We start from the raw sequence: 13,282 nt of genomic DNA, 5'->3' as shown, positions 1-13,282 counted from the left end.
GGTCGGTTGGCATTGACCTGCGTAATGTGTGGCACCCAAACACCTAACCATGTTCAAAGTCTGTGAGTTCCGCGGAGCGCCCCAATCTGCTCTCTCACTATGTCTAATGTCTACTGAGGTTGCTGATATGGAGTACCTGGCAGTAGGTGGCAGCACAATGCACCTAATATGAAAAATGTATGTTTTTGGGGGTGTCTGGATACTTTTGATCACATAGTGTATGTGTCAGCCATGTCACAAAAAAGGAGCGGGACTGACACATTTTATTTCCACTTTCACAAAAGAATGTGATTGCAACAAAACGGGGTGTCTCATGCTTCAAAGTTGTTGGTCTTTAGTAAAAAGGGAGAATGTCCATGTGCAAATTTTCACTACATGCTTCTGAAATTTGGCATGTATGATTTTATTATGTTATATAATAACTTATAGGTTCAGGAGGTTCTATAGGTAATTTTTTTACTTAACACAGAAGCCTTGGGTCAGGCCTAAGTGTATGTACTAGAAGTGTAAATACAGTTTACGAAGCATTTTCCCGGCTGAATCTGCCAATATGGCAAGAATCTGTACTGTAAAGGGATGACAAGAAAGGTGCTTCACAAGTACTTACTGCATCCATAGACATCTCCATCCTATCCAATTCCAGTACAGTCTGCAAATAAATAAGAATAACACCTGTGTAATATGCAGATGTAAAACATTCTTCTCCATAGGGGGTAGGCTCAGGGGTATAGCTTCCCCATTTCAAGGTTCCTTCTTGCTGTCAGAAGAAAGGGCACCAAGACACAGAATGTGAACTGTAAATGTGTCCATTCACTGAGAGCAAGCAGAAATCCTCCAGAAGGTATAAAAGAAAGTTTCAGAACTGTTCATAATACATTTATTCACATCACACTAGATGCTCCCTTTAAAGGGAGTGTATAATCTATATTTTATTTACTAACCAAAAACCAGATAGAGAAATATATCACTTTTTTGTACAAGATTATGGGGTGGTCATCGTGCTTGAACTTTGCTTTGCAGCAGCCACATGGACCACAGATACAATAGTCTGCAGATGTTCTTTAAAGTCTATGGGAGAGCTTTCTAGACATGCTCTGTGACTTATAAAGCCAGGGCCCCACCTAGTGTACCTGAGAAGTGGATGGGATTCTGGCTAATCCCATCCACACACTGAAGAAAAAACCTATACAAGAAATGCTGTAATTAAAAAAAAAAAAAAAAAAAAAAAAAAAAATGCTTGCATTTTTGTAAATAGCAGCATGTCAATTATAACTACAGAAGGGGCAACACGGTGGCTCAGTGGTTAGCAACCTTGTAGTGCTGGAGTTCTGGGTTCAAGTCCCGCCAGGAACAACATCTGCAAGGAGTTTGTATGTTCTCCCCGTGTTTGCATGGATTACTTCTCATTCTACAAAGACATACTGATAAGAAAAAAAATGTACATTGTGATCCCTATATGGGGCTCACAATCTACATTAAAAAAAATTATAATATATATTAGGTATATTAGAAGCAGAAAGTCTGCAGACGAAAACTCTGTGGACTTTCTGTAAAAAGTGCTGCAGAAAAAAATGCAATGCGTTTATGCTGTGTATTTTATCCACTGAGTTTTTGGTTGTGGCTCGCTACATGGGCCCTTAGCCTAAAGTGGTAATTGTACTCTGAAGGGGAGAAGAGAAGTAGATAATCACCTATTACGATATGTTATCTATATATATGGAGTCGGTCACCAGAAATCAGCATATAAACCCAGCCACGCAGATAGATAGGTTTGGGTAACATGAATCAAATGGTGTCTTCTCCGTGTGAATCAGCGCCTCCATTGTCAAAATATCACTGTTACTGACATGCTCTTTGGTCTGACAAGGGGCAAAGGCAATGCTGTCATTGCTCCAAAGAGCTTACTTGCACATTGACAAAAACCAATAATTTCAAAGCAACTGAGATATCGATTCACAAAAGGAAAACAATAAATGGTTCACATGACCCTAACCTATATTTCTGAGGGTGGATTGATATGCTGGCCTCTGGTGACACTCATTTTAATATAAAAACTTGATTTTATTCATTTTCTGATGACACATTCTCTTTCAGGGTGGTATCATACAGAATTCAATACTTTTTGCTGGAACATGTCACGTGGTCATTGCTCACCCTCTTAACCACGGTCAATACATCCTTGTCTTTTTCCTGACACAGCAGTTTCCTGACACACAGTTCCAGTTGTTGCAGCAAATGTTTATCGGCTGGCAGCTTCAGCGTCGACTTCAGCTTTGGCAACATGTAGCAAACCTTCATTCTGTGAAAAAAAATACATGTTAAAGGGAGTCTATCATTTGATTTAGCCACATTTCCCTAATAACATGTTGGAATAGTCTGTAGAAAGGCTGTTCTATCCCTACTGTGCTGTATCTGTTCTTCAATGCCATTTTTGAATAAAAGCCTTTATTCTTATATGCAAATTCTGTGCACGGAGCTCAGGGGGCGTTCCCTTGTGCTCAGAGCACAGCACCATCATGCCCAGTATTAAGCCTCCTCCTGTTGTTACCCACCCTTTTATGTGAAGGCATCCTCCTCTTCTTATTCTTCGCTTCAGGCCTAGAGTACAGTGCATGAGTGGGATGTGCATGCGCTGTACTGAGGAATGCTGCTGCTGATGATGCAGTAAAGAATAAGAAGAGGAGGATGCCTTCACATGAAGGGGCGTGTAACAGCAGGAAGAGGTGGAATACAGGGGGTGACAGTGCTGTGCTCAGAGCACAGGGGGAATATAAAAATACTGGCCCAAAGCAATCCAACTAATAGGTGGTATTAATTTAGACTAGACTAAAGATGCACCAGATTGATAATCCAGCTTCAGCTACTGTGATAAATCTGGTGTTCTTTGAGATGGTATACTGTTTATAAATGTATGATGTATGTGGAAATGATGCCTGATAGCTATGTGCCAAGATGTCCCAACAGAGTGGCATGGCATGCACACCATGGCGGTTGGGGAACATGGCCCTGTTGTATGGAAAAGTGGCCTAGTTCAGGGTTGTTCAGCCAATGGACCAGTGTTAGCTTTACAATGTTTTCATATCATTAGACAAAACAAAGCTGCAAGTGACTAGGACAGACCAAGCTCTACCTGACATTGGCCACTGGGTCACTCGTCAGCTCCAGGACAGAGAGGTAAAAGTATTTACAGAAGAACGACTTTGAGAAGAACTCCATGATGTATTCGCACGTATCCAGGAACCGCTGTCTGTTCCAGTAGCTTTTTCCTTGGCCCAGCTCTGTAATAAAAAACATAAGATTTTATATGCAGCTCAGCAGCCAAGATAGTCACTGACCGACTACTAAACATAAATGAGTACTCACGTTCCACTAGTTTCTGTATGATTTCGTGCCTTTGTTCTTGCTTACGGTTATAGCGCAAAAATATGCACAGGGTTCGACTTGCTGCCTTCTGGACCGGTAAAACATTCTGGAAGGAAAAGACAAGATTGGGCATCACTCACTCCGCAGGCTGCTCATATTAAGACAAGGTTCGCACTGTATACCAATTCTGTGAATGCACATGACAGTCTCCATATTATCCAGTCAGAGTAATGAAAAGCCACATAATTTTGACTGCATCTTCTCTCTCGACTGTAGCTTAGTATAGGTATGTACTGTATATAGGCATCAAAGGAACAACAACAAAATATAAATTTCCCCAGGTCACTAGGCAAACAACCCATGGGAATGATAGGGTTCAAGATTATAAGCACAGGATGAGTAGGAGTCAAGGAGCTCACATTATTTAAGATGATGGTGAACATTCGATGTAGAAAGCGGTAATAAATCTGATCACTGGATATAATGTGCGGCAGGCAGGAGAACTTCTGCAGAAGTTTCTCATGGCTTCTCCATTTCAATGAGTTGGCGACTCTTTGCTCTGCTGAGGTCAGAGCTGGGACCAGGTCAGGAACAATCATGAGCTGCAATGTAAAGTAACAGATCATTAGTACACACGTGGAGAAAATGCACAATCCTGAATTCACCACAAGGTGGGGGTCACAGCAAAACATGGAGGATTCACTCCAGTCAGAGTTATGACCGTAGATGCAGACCTTGTTTTCCAGCCCTGAGTTGTCCCCTCCGCTTGTCATGAGCTCCAGTGTTTCCGGAAGGTGATCTAACAAAGCGTCTACCACCTGTTACCAGAGACAAGATAATCGATGATATATTATTAAGAGGGGCAAAAATCAATGGCCGAGATTTACTATCGTGGGTATGACTAGACACTGACATAAACATGGTGTAATCTAGTTTGGGCTAGAATTTTTTGACATGCTACAAAAGTTGGTGTGGATTATCAGAAAAGGGAGGGAGTGTAAAAAAAAATTCTGTGACACTAAGCCAACTAAAGGGTTATAAATACAAACTGGACAGTCTGACGATACCCCAAATTTACCATCCATCATCAGCCGCTGTGATAAATCTGGTATATTTTCAGACTGCCTGTCTAAATTTGCACTAAATATTTACACTGACTACACAAATCAATTTGTCTAAGTATTAGTAAATCTGGGACAATCTGTAAGAAATGATATAAAGAGATGAGTATTATCATTGTACGGTGGGGAAAAATTCAGGGTCTGCAGAAAGATGTGTGAGATAAGCCAATTCGATGAAAATGCCACCCCATAATACTTACCTGTATATGATGTAAAGAAACCAACAAACAGGATGACATTTATAAGTTTATTTTCACCACTTTAATTCTATATGCAAGCCCAATGCCTGCAGCTCATGCCACACATTGTGTCTTGCCATGAGGCCTGGCTTTGGAACCAACTGTTTGCCCCAAAACAAGATTCTATTTTAGTTTCTTAGGACATTGAGGCAAGTGAAGATTTAACTTTAGTGGAAAAAAATCTTTATGACAAAATTGTATCACCAAAGCCTGTGACAGAAATGTTAGGGCATTAGAGTTACAGTGTTATAAAGAGTAGTCACCTCGAGCGAGTCATCTTGTAGTAAAGCGACCAGCTCCTTGTGTATTAAATATACGTTAGATCCCAAGAGCTTACAGACCTGTAAAATGAACGCAGAATCGACAATTAAATGACATCAGTCACATGATGGCCCAGAAATTCTGCTAATTTAACAAAAGGGGTTAGTAAGGAAGCGAACGTTCATGAGCAGTAAGTCTGGGCTGACTGTCAGAATCTTGTATAAGTATTAGCACCATCCTCCAGCTCATATGCCTCTACCAACAACTACAGATTGTGCTTGATAAAGGTAACTAAACAACCAAAACTGAGTCATATCATTGACCTGCTCGTGCATCTTTTCTATAATTGCTGCTGGATGTGCATACTCTCTTTGACCACTTATGTGTACTTCAATAAACTCCACGTGATTCAAAAGGAAAGTATGGCCTGTGACTTTCTAATGCAAGATTGTATAGGCAGATTGTAAAATCAGCATGTCCAGCTCCAGGCTAATAATCTGGAGGCACTATCACTGTGCAAATGTATGCTGGGTTATCAGAATTTTACCGTATTTAGGTGTTCACACAAGTCATAATTAGAATTTTAAAAAGCCATAGTAAGACCATTCAACAGCTGCCAGCCTGCATGTTGATGGTTTTGAGGCTCACAAAAATCAGATTCATACTCACTTCACAGAAGCCAAGAGCTATGGTGTATCTGACGGGCACATCAGGGTCATGACACAGGCAGAAGAATGTGGCATAAAGTTCTATGTGGAAGTTTTTTGCTCCCACAAACACAACCATGGCCTGGAATAGGAGAATAAAGCCACATAATATTATTCCACCTGAGAGCCAGACAGATAGATAGATAGATAGATAGATAGATAGATAGATAGATAGATAGATAGATAGATAGATACTGACTGGGAAGTTGTAGGCGCAGTTTTTCCTCACAGTGGAGTACTTCTTCTCCAACTCCATGTTCTCAATCTGGTTGTCGTTGTGACCATTCTCTTGGTGTAATCCTAATCTGCAGAGCTTCTTGTAGAATTCAAGGAACCACATGTGTTGCTCCTGGGTGAATAGGCCTACAAGGGAAGATGCACTCAGAACCAAGATTCTTGTCTACTCCATCTAACATACGTCTACATGGTGTGACTGACTATTTGAAGAAAATAAACATTATTTCTCTAGGATGTAAAAAAAAGACAATATTGTAAACTAATTTTATATCAATATGGCTGCCAGAACAGCTCCCACAAGTTGTATCACAACTTTCCTAGGCTTCTTCAGTACAGATACATATGTCTGGTTATAATATGCTTTTCATCATTTTAAAGGGATTTTTGTCAGCAATAAATTGATTATACACCTAATAACATTACCTTATAGAGGTGATTCTACAGTTTCCAAATATAACTCTCTTGTTCAACTTTGTTTTATGCATATGCAAATGAAGGGAAAAGTGCTTTGTGTGGGAATATAGAGCTGAGACCAAAACTGAGCAATAGAAAGCTGAAAGAAACCTTTAAGTAAGCTGCGTGGCAATCCCTGTAGAAGCAACTCTAATATATCGCTTGTCAAAATCTCAGAGAGAGTCAAAATGCCTGCCAAAACAGTTCCTTCAAAGCTATCACTCAGCTTTCTTACTGACCTGAAGGGTATATTCCTACATAACTAAGTATTCTTGCAGTAAAGAAGCCTAGGAAATCTGACTGACCTGTTTACAACATTAATATTAGTTGTCGCTCATTTGCAAAGGTTATGAGTCATGGCGGTCATTCATCCAATCTTGCGATTATAAAATGACTCAGAAAGTGACACATCTGGCAATTGCCCGATACATCACATCTTTTTCAATCATTGATATCATACCATACCTGACCCCACTCCCTGTGGGCTGACTAATGTTATGTAAGGTGATTGTCAGTTGAGCGATTGTCTGGTCTCTTCAGATGAGCAGACTGAAATCATTCCACAATAATAGTCAGCTAAAACTGTGTGGTTTGCTGTACATAATGGAAGATGCAGCAAAACACTTATTATAAAAGGTGATGCCAGGTAATGCTACACAGATTTGGGGGTGACTCATACAGCAAAAGAACATAACACGCTCAGGATGACTGAGTGCAAAGCAAATGACTAATAAATACTAGATAAAAGAAAATATATCTGTGGGTGAGCTGACAACCTGCAGCTACTAAGCTCACACAGCCTGCTAGGACTTGTAGTATCCAGGCCCGTTTTAACACATTGGTGGGCTCTATGCAAATGTTTCATATGTGGGCCCCCTATCACCAGAAATACCTGACCTGCACAAATTATAATGCCCCCTCAATGGCCCCCACATAGTATAATGCCCCTTACTGGCAATCACACAGTATAATAAATCCGTCCCATTCAATATAATTCCCCTCATAATGTCCCCTTCCAGATTGCCCCCACAGATTCATGAAGACCCTGTGCCCAGCTGGTTGCCCCCACAGTCATATGTTTCCCCACAACCCCTAAGTTTGCCCCCAGAGTATCATGTCCCCCCACCTCCCTGGTTGACCCACAGTGTCATGCCCCCCTTCCCTAGGTTACCCCAACATTTTCAAGTCCCCCTCAAGTTGCCCCTTTGGTGTCAATGTCTGCCTGAATACAGCAGTCAGCAGTAGAGGAGACTCCCAGGGGTACAACTTCTACCTATTAGACAATGATGGTATATCCTGTGGATATGTCAGAAATGTCTATGGTGGAAAAACTGCTTTAAATCTTCAGGTAATTATCCCTTTAATAATAACTCACCTTGTAACCCATGGCAGAGTTTTCCCAAGTGCAAAGACAGAGAAGTGAGGACAGATTCATCAGCTTTGAAAGATTTCTCACAAAATGACTTGACCATCGGAAGAACAATCTGACTTCTGTCGTCTGAAATTACAAAATGGTATGTTGTGGTATTATTACAATGTATCACTATATTGCTAAATTGTTTTATATCATTACATTATTGTATTAAAATATCCCAGCTACATGGGAGAGTTGGAGCAGTGATGTCAGCACAGTAACTGCACTGAAGCTGCAGAAGTTTGACAGGACCATAAAAGCAGCAGAACCAATACCACAAAGACACAGTGCCCAAGGATGAAAGGGTTATCCCAATGCCCATTGCTTGGGTGCCCGCATTTTGAAGGGTGAGATAAATATGACTAAAAATGAATAAATTGGATTTTTGTGTAAAATCAACGCCTCTTACTGCTTTAGAGGCCCATTCATTTAAAAGGGAAGCAGTGGGAAAACTGACTCTCTTGCTTATGCATAAGGTGTGCTGGCTTTACTGTACAAGTCTGAAGGAAGTGAATAGTCAGGACCAAGTACTATTCCTTGGACAGATGGGTGGATGTCGGCTCTCTCAGACAGGGATTACTAAACAAGGTTGCACTGTATGCTGACATACCTCAATAAACGTTTGATCTTGGTCTCATTGTATTATAGCACTATATTATATACATAATTATACTGTATTATTAGATAGTATTATTTTATCACTACACTGTATCCATACATTATATTATACATGTAAATCATGTGCAGTTTTAGGTGGTGAAGCTGTCACCGCAGCCTCAGATGGTGTCATACTTTAACTGTTTATTTACTTATTTCTGAGCATTGGTGACGTAAATTGCTATAATTTTCCACAGATTAATAGATTTTTCCCAGTGGCTGCGGCAGATGCTTGTCATTATGTGTGCTGTCCATACGTGGGCGATCTCACTGTCTGTGATCACATATCAGGCACTTTCTCTAAATGATTCCAGAGACTTCATTAAAGAAATCTGAAGTAGGTTTTTCTTTCATTGCACAAGCGGCAGTTGCTGACTACTCATATGTCAATGTCAGTGCTCACAGATTACAGCCAAGGGTGCAGATGCTGCTCTGCTATGTAATCTGACTCATGATGACGCAGGTTATCTAATACACAGGTTGTACATATTATAGCGCAGGTTGACATCTCATCATCATCTAGCTTTGCTTCCCTTACTTTGCCCTTCACTCACATCCATAGCTGCATTCAGAAATGTACTTGTTATCTCTACTTGTGTTTCTACTTGTTTTTTTTGCAAACTGCATGTTCTGTTGTGGTGCCTTTTGGGAGGTGCAGTGTCAAGAATGTGAAAAGTGCTGTATCCCACACCACAAAATTATTACAATAAAGGGATTCTTCAGGCAAACGATGTTTACACTCCCTCTTCTCCTTTGGTATATGCCAAATGGCTACACAACCACCGGTATGGATTAATGCCCTCTGAATATCGATATGCCCCCTTTTGACATCACCACTCCCCCTTTCATGTGAAAAGGACAAGAAATGTTCTCACCACATCCCTTTTTTAGATGTACCAAAGTCACATAAAATGACAGCTGGCCTGGTGGATGTGTGAGCATTCCTCTAGCCACAGGGAATCTGCCTGCTCTTCTATGAGGTTACTTCTTTTTCAGGAGCCTTCTGGACATTCCAGGAGAACTGACAACTGCACTCACAGGCCACTTTATTAGGTACACCTGTCCAACTGCTCGTTAACACTTAATTTCTAATCAGCCAATCACATGGCGGCAACTCAGTGCATTTAGGCATGTAGACATGGTCAAGACAATCTCCTGCAGTTCAAACCGAGCATCAGTATGGGGAAGAAAGGTGATTTGAGTGCCTTTGAACGTGGCATGGTTGTTGGTGCCAGAAGGGCTGGTCTGAGTATTTCAGAAACTGCTGATCTACTGGGATTTTCACGCACAACCATCTCTAGGGTTTACAGAGAATGGTCCGAAAAAGAAAAAACATCCAGTGAGCGGCAGTTCTGTGGGCGGAAATGCGTTGTTGATGCCAGAGGTCAGAGGAGAATGGCCAGACTGGTTCGAGCTGATAGAAAGGCAACAGTGACTCAAATAGCCACCCGTTACAACCAAGGTAGCCAGAAGAGCATCTCTGAACGCACAGTACGTCGAACTTTGAGGCAGATGGGCTACAGCAGCAGAAGACCACACCGGGTGCCACTCCTTTCAGCTAAGAACAGGAAACTGAGGCTACAATTTGCACAAGCTCATCGAAATTGGACAATTGAAGATTGGAAAAACGTTGCCTGGTCTGATGAGTCTCGATTTCTGCTGCGACATTCGGATGGTAGGGTCAGAATTTGGCGTCAACAACATGAAAGTATGGATCCATCCTGCCTTGTATCAACGGTTCAGGCTGGTGGTGGTGGTGTCATGGTGTGGGGAATATTTTCTTGGCACTCTTTGGGCCCCTTGGTACCAATTGAGCATCGTTGCAACGCCAAAGCCTACCTGAGTATTGTTGCTGACCATGTCCATCCCTTTATGACCACAATGTACCCAACATCTGATGGCTACTTTCAGCAGGATAATGCGCCATGTCATAAAGCTGGAATCATCTCAGACTGGTTTCTTGAACATGACAATGAGTTCACTGTACTCCAATGGCCTCCACAGTCACCAGATCTCAATCCAATAGAGCATCTTTGGGATGTGGTGGAACGGGAGATTCGCATCATGGATGTGCAGCCGACAAATCTGCGGCAACTGTGTGATGCCATCATGTCAATATGGACCAAAATCTCTGAGGAATGCTTCCAGCACCTTGTTGAATCTATGCCACGAAGAATTGAGGCAGTTCTGAAGGCAAAAGGGGGTCCAACCCGTTACTAGCATGGTGTACCTAATAAAGTGGCCGGTGAGTGTATGTCTTCTATGGTACTGATTTTGGGTAATACAACAGTTACACCCAAAGCTGCATCCAGAATTCTGCAACTTCTTTCTTACCAATACCACTGTTGAACATTGAATTTTACTGACAATACATAACACAATCACTCTAGAGCTGAGTTTAATAATGAATACCGATCTTTAAATAAACTGTCTCATTCTCAGGAACATACCATGATCGAACATGGATAGTAAGTTCACTAAGGTCTCAAAGGCTGCAAGTCGCACGCTGCTCCCCTCATCTCTGGCCAGTTCAATCAGCTCCGGGAGAATGGCGGCTTTTGTTAATTCTGTCCTACAACAAAGAACAACCTCTCATTAATATCCAAAGATCTCAGAATAGTCATTTGTTATGTACAAGCCCACACTACTGCCACAGATGTCCCTAACTGTAGCATAACTTTCCATATGCTACAGTTGCGGATAGCCATAGATGAGCCTACAACAGATACTTCTATAAGTGAATTCCACAATAACCATGTAACCATGCGCTTACCTCTAAACCCCACTTTTCCTGACATTTGATACCTGTAGGGCTGAGGCCCCATGAGACGTAAATGTCCACATATTGCAGAAAAATACATGCAGCGAAAAATGCTGCGATTCCAAAACTGTTATGTTTTTGGAAATTTCAGCTTGTCAATTATACCTACGGAAATACCAGCGATTTCCCTATAGGTATAATGGAAGCAAAAATTTTCTGTGCAAAGAGCTGCAGGAAAAAACACCACAGTTTTTCGCTGAAGCCCACTAGGTGGGGCCTTAGCCTAAGGGAACCTTCACACGGAGTATACGCTCCACTCATTCTGAACGTAAAAGTCGTTCAGAATGAGCGTGTAATTGACTTGAATGGTTGCCGCAATACGAGCGCTACCCATTGACATCCCGTGCGGCCCTGGCCTTAAAGTGGGATTTAGTACTAAGCATAAATCCTATGTGTAGGAGATTGTTGGGCCATGGGAGTGGCACTTGGAAGGTGAAGTGCTTAGGCCTCACGCACATGGCTATGTTACAATTCTGCTTTGTATGAGACCATTATAGAGATTCTATTAAGGTGCATAGGGCCTCTACTGTACCTAAGTCTATAACTTCCTACTGAGACACTGTTCTATGGGACCATTTTAGGGAAGAATACCTCTGTACATATGGTACCCTACATGCCTCTGTGCCCAGATCTCTGACATGTGCCTAGGGTCTTAGTCCCAGTGGTAGTCTCTAAATATACGGTGCACATCGAACAAGCTACAGGTGCATTCATTTCTTTGCAGCTATGTGGTGAGTCACAGTCTGCAGACAGCGGCAGGCTGCATCACACATAAAAGGACAAGCCTTTCTCTTTTGTCTGCTGCCTTTGTGTTGTTCCTGGGCCAAGGAGACTTCTCCTCAATATCTGCAAACGACAAATTCACAGCCCACTCGGAGGGGGCTGCAAAAATGTAAAGACACCCCCACAGAGTACAATTACTTCAACAATAGTCAAGGAACCCCCACAAAAGATGAAAGCTTTGCAAGGAACTTTAGAAGTCAAGGACATGTCTACCTGCTTCTTATGATACATGCACAACAACTACAGTCACCAGTTTGCTTTCTGCCCTATTTTATGGTATGTGAAATGTCATCAAATAGGCCCCAAATCAAAGCTTTTAGGTGGGGGAGGTAAGTATCCTACTGGTCCATCCTCTACCTTTCTCTTCGTCTTTACATACTTATCTTTTTTGGTTAGGGGTGACCTACAGGATATGTGCATTGTATGCAACAACATGTACCCTGAGTTCAAAGTGATCACCAGACCCGCTCACTGACTGCAATCTCATAGATGTCCTCTGCTTATGGGAATGTCCTCCCTATTATGATGTTCCCTTTCTATAGCTTCTGCATTACTGCTGCATTCTGGGTATGTCCTAATTAAAAAACTGATAAGTCTAATACTTAGGAAAGTCATCTATGGCTTTAATGAATACTTAAGAGCGTTCATTCCACAAGAGATTACATTAATTAAAAAAGTAGTGCATGCAGTTTGCCTTAGGAAGCTCATTTCTGTATTACTTTATATATCGCTGAACAGGAACACACCAATGCCAGTAGCAGTATCTGTCAAGGATTTGGTGCAAACACCCATCGAATTTAAAGAGGACCTTTCACCACTTCCATCTCCACCTCTTTGCTTCCTTCTAGAGGTGCTGCTCCACTGGTTCTGGTGTTTTTTTCTCTAGCTTACACTGTTCGTAATTTCTGTTAGTTTCAGCTAATTCCGCTCTTTATTGTCAGGTAAGCGGTTCCAGACTGTTTCTCCAGCCCAGAACTGCCCATCTGACAGTGGGTATAAAATATAACTGCACTGATTGCTCAGGAATAGTGGGAGGCAGGTAAAAAAAAAAAAAAAAAACTGCACCCAAATCAGTGGAGTGCCGCCAATTCAAGGATGTAAAGAGTTAGGAGTTGGTGGTGGTGAAAGGTCCATAGTCAGTAATAGTACTGACCTGAGCGTGAACGTGCTACTTACTATTACTGACCAGAGCGTTAAGGGGTTAACAAGCAGTATAGATAGGATCC

The 13,282-nt window shown here is 41.7% G+C and overlaps 1 protein-coding gene across 2 annotated transcripts in view; it reads right to left on the bottom strand.

Moving 5' to 3' along the window:
- Positions 1–13,282, bottom strand: part of PPP4R4 (protein phosphatase 4 regulatory subunit 4) — an 85,097-nt gene that overhangs the window by 11,407 nt on the left and 60,408 nt on the right. For both annotated transcript variants that reach the window (XM_075282444.1, XM_075282445.1), the window contains exons 8-18: positions 10,903–11,024; positions 7,757–7,879; positions 5,891–6,054; positions 5,654–5,773; positions 4,987–5,064; positions 4,098–4,181; positions 3,783–3,965; positions 3,364–3,469; positions 3,131–3,278; positions 2,155–2,299; positions 608–649 (exon numbers count right to left, since the gene is read on the bottom strand). In XM_075282444.1, coding sequence (XP_075138545.1) covers positions 608–649; positions 2,155–2,299; positions 3,131–3,278; positions 3,364–3,469; positions 3,783–3,965; positions 4,098–4,181; positions 4,987–5,064; positions 5,654–5,773; positions 5,891–6,054; positions 7,757–7,879; positions 10,903–11,024 — 1,315 coding nt within the window. The remainder of the gene's footprint in view (positions 1–607; positions 650–2,154; positions 2,300–3,130; positions 3,279–3,363; positions 3,470–3,782; positions 3,966–4,097; positions 4,182–4,986; positions 5,065–5,653; positions 5,774–5,890; positions 6,055–7,756; positions 7,880–10,902; positions 11,025–13,282) is intronic.

The sequence above is a fragment of the Leptodactylus fuscus genome, chromosome 7 (genome assembly GCF_031893055.1).
Source record: "Leptodactylus fuscus isolate aLepFus1 chromosome 7, aLepFus1.hap2, whole genome shotgun sequence".
NCBI classification, from domain to species: Eukaryota; Metazoa; Chordata; class Amphibia; order Anura; family Leptodactylidae; genus Leptodactylus; species Leptodactylus fuscus.
Note: the sequence above shows the minus strand (reverse complement) of the source record. Positions and strands in the feature narration are given on the sequence as shown.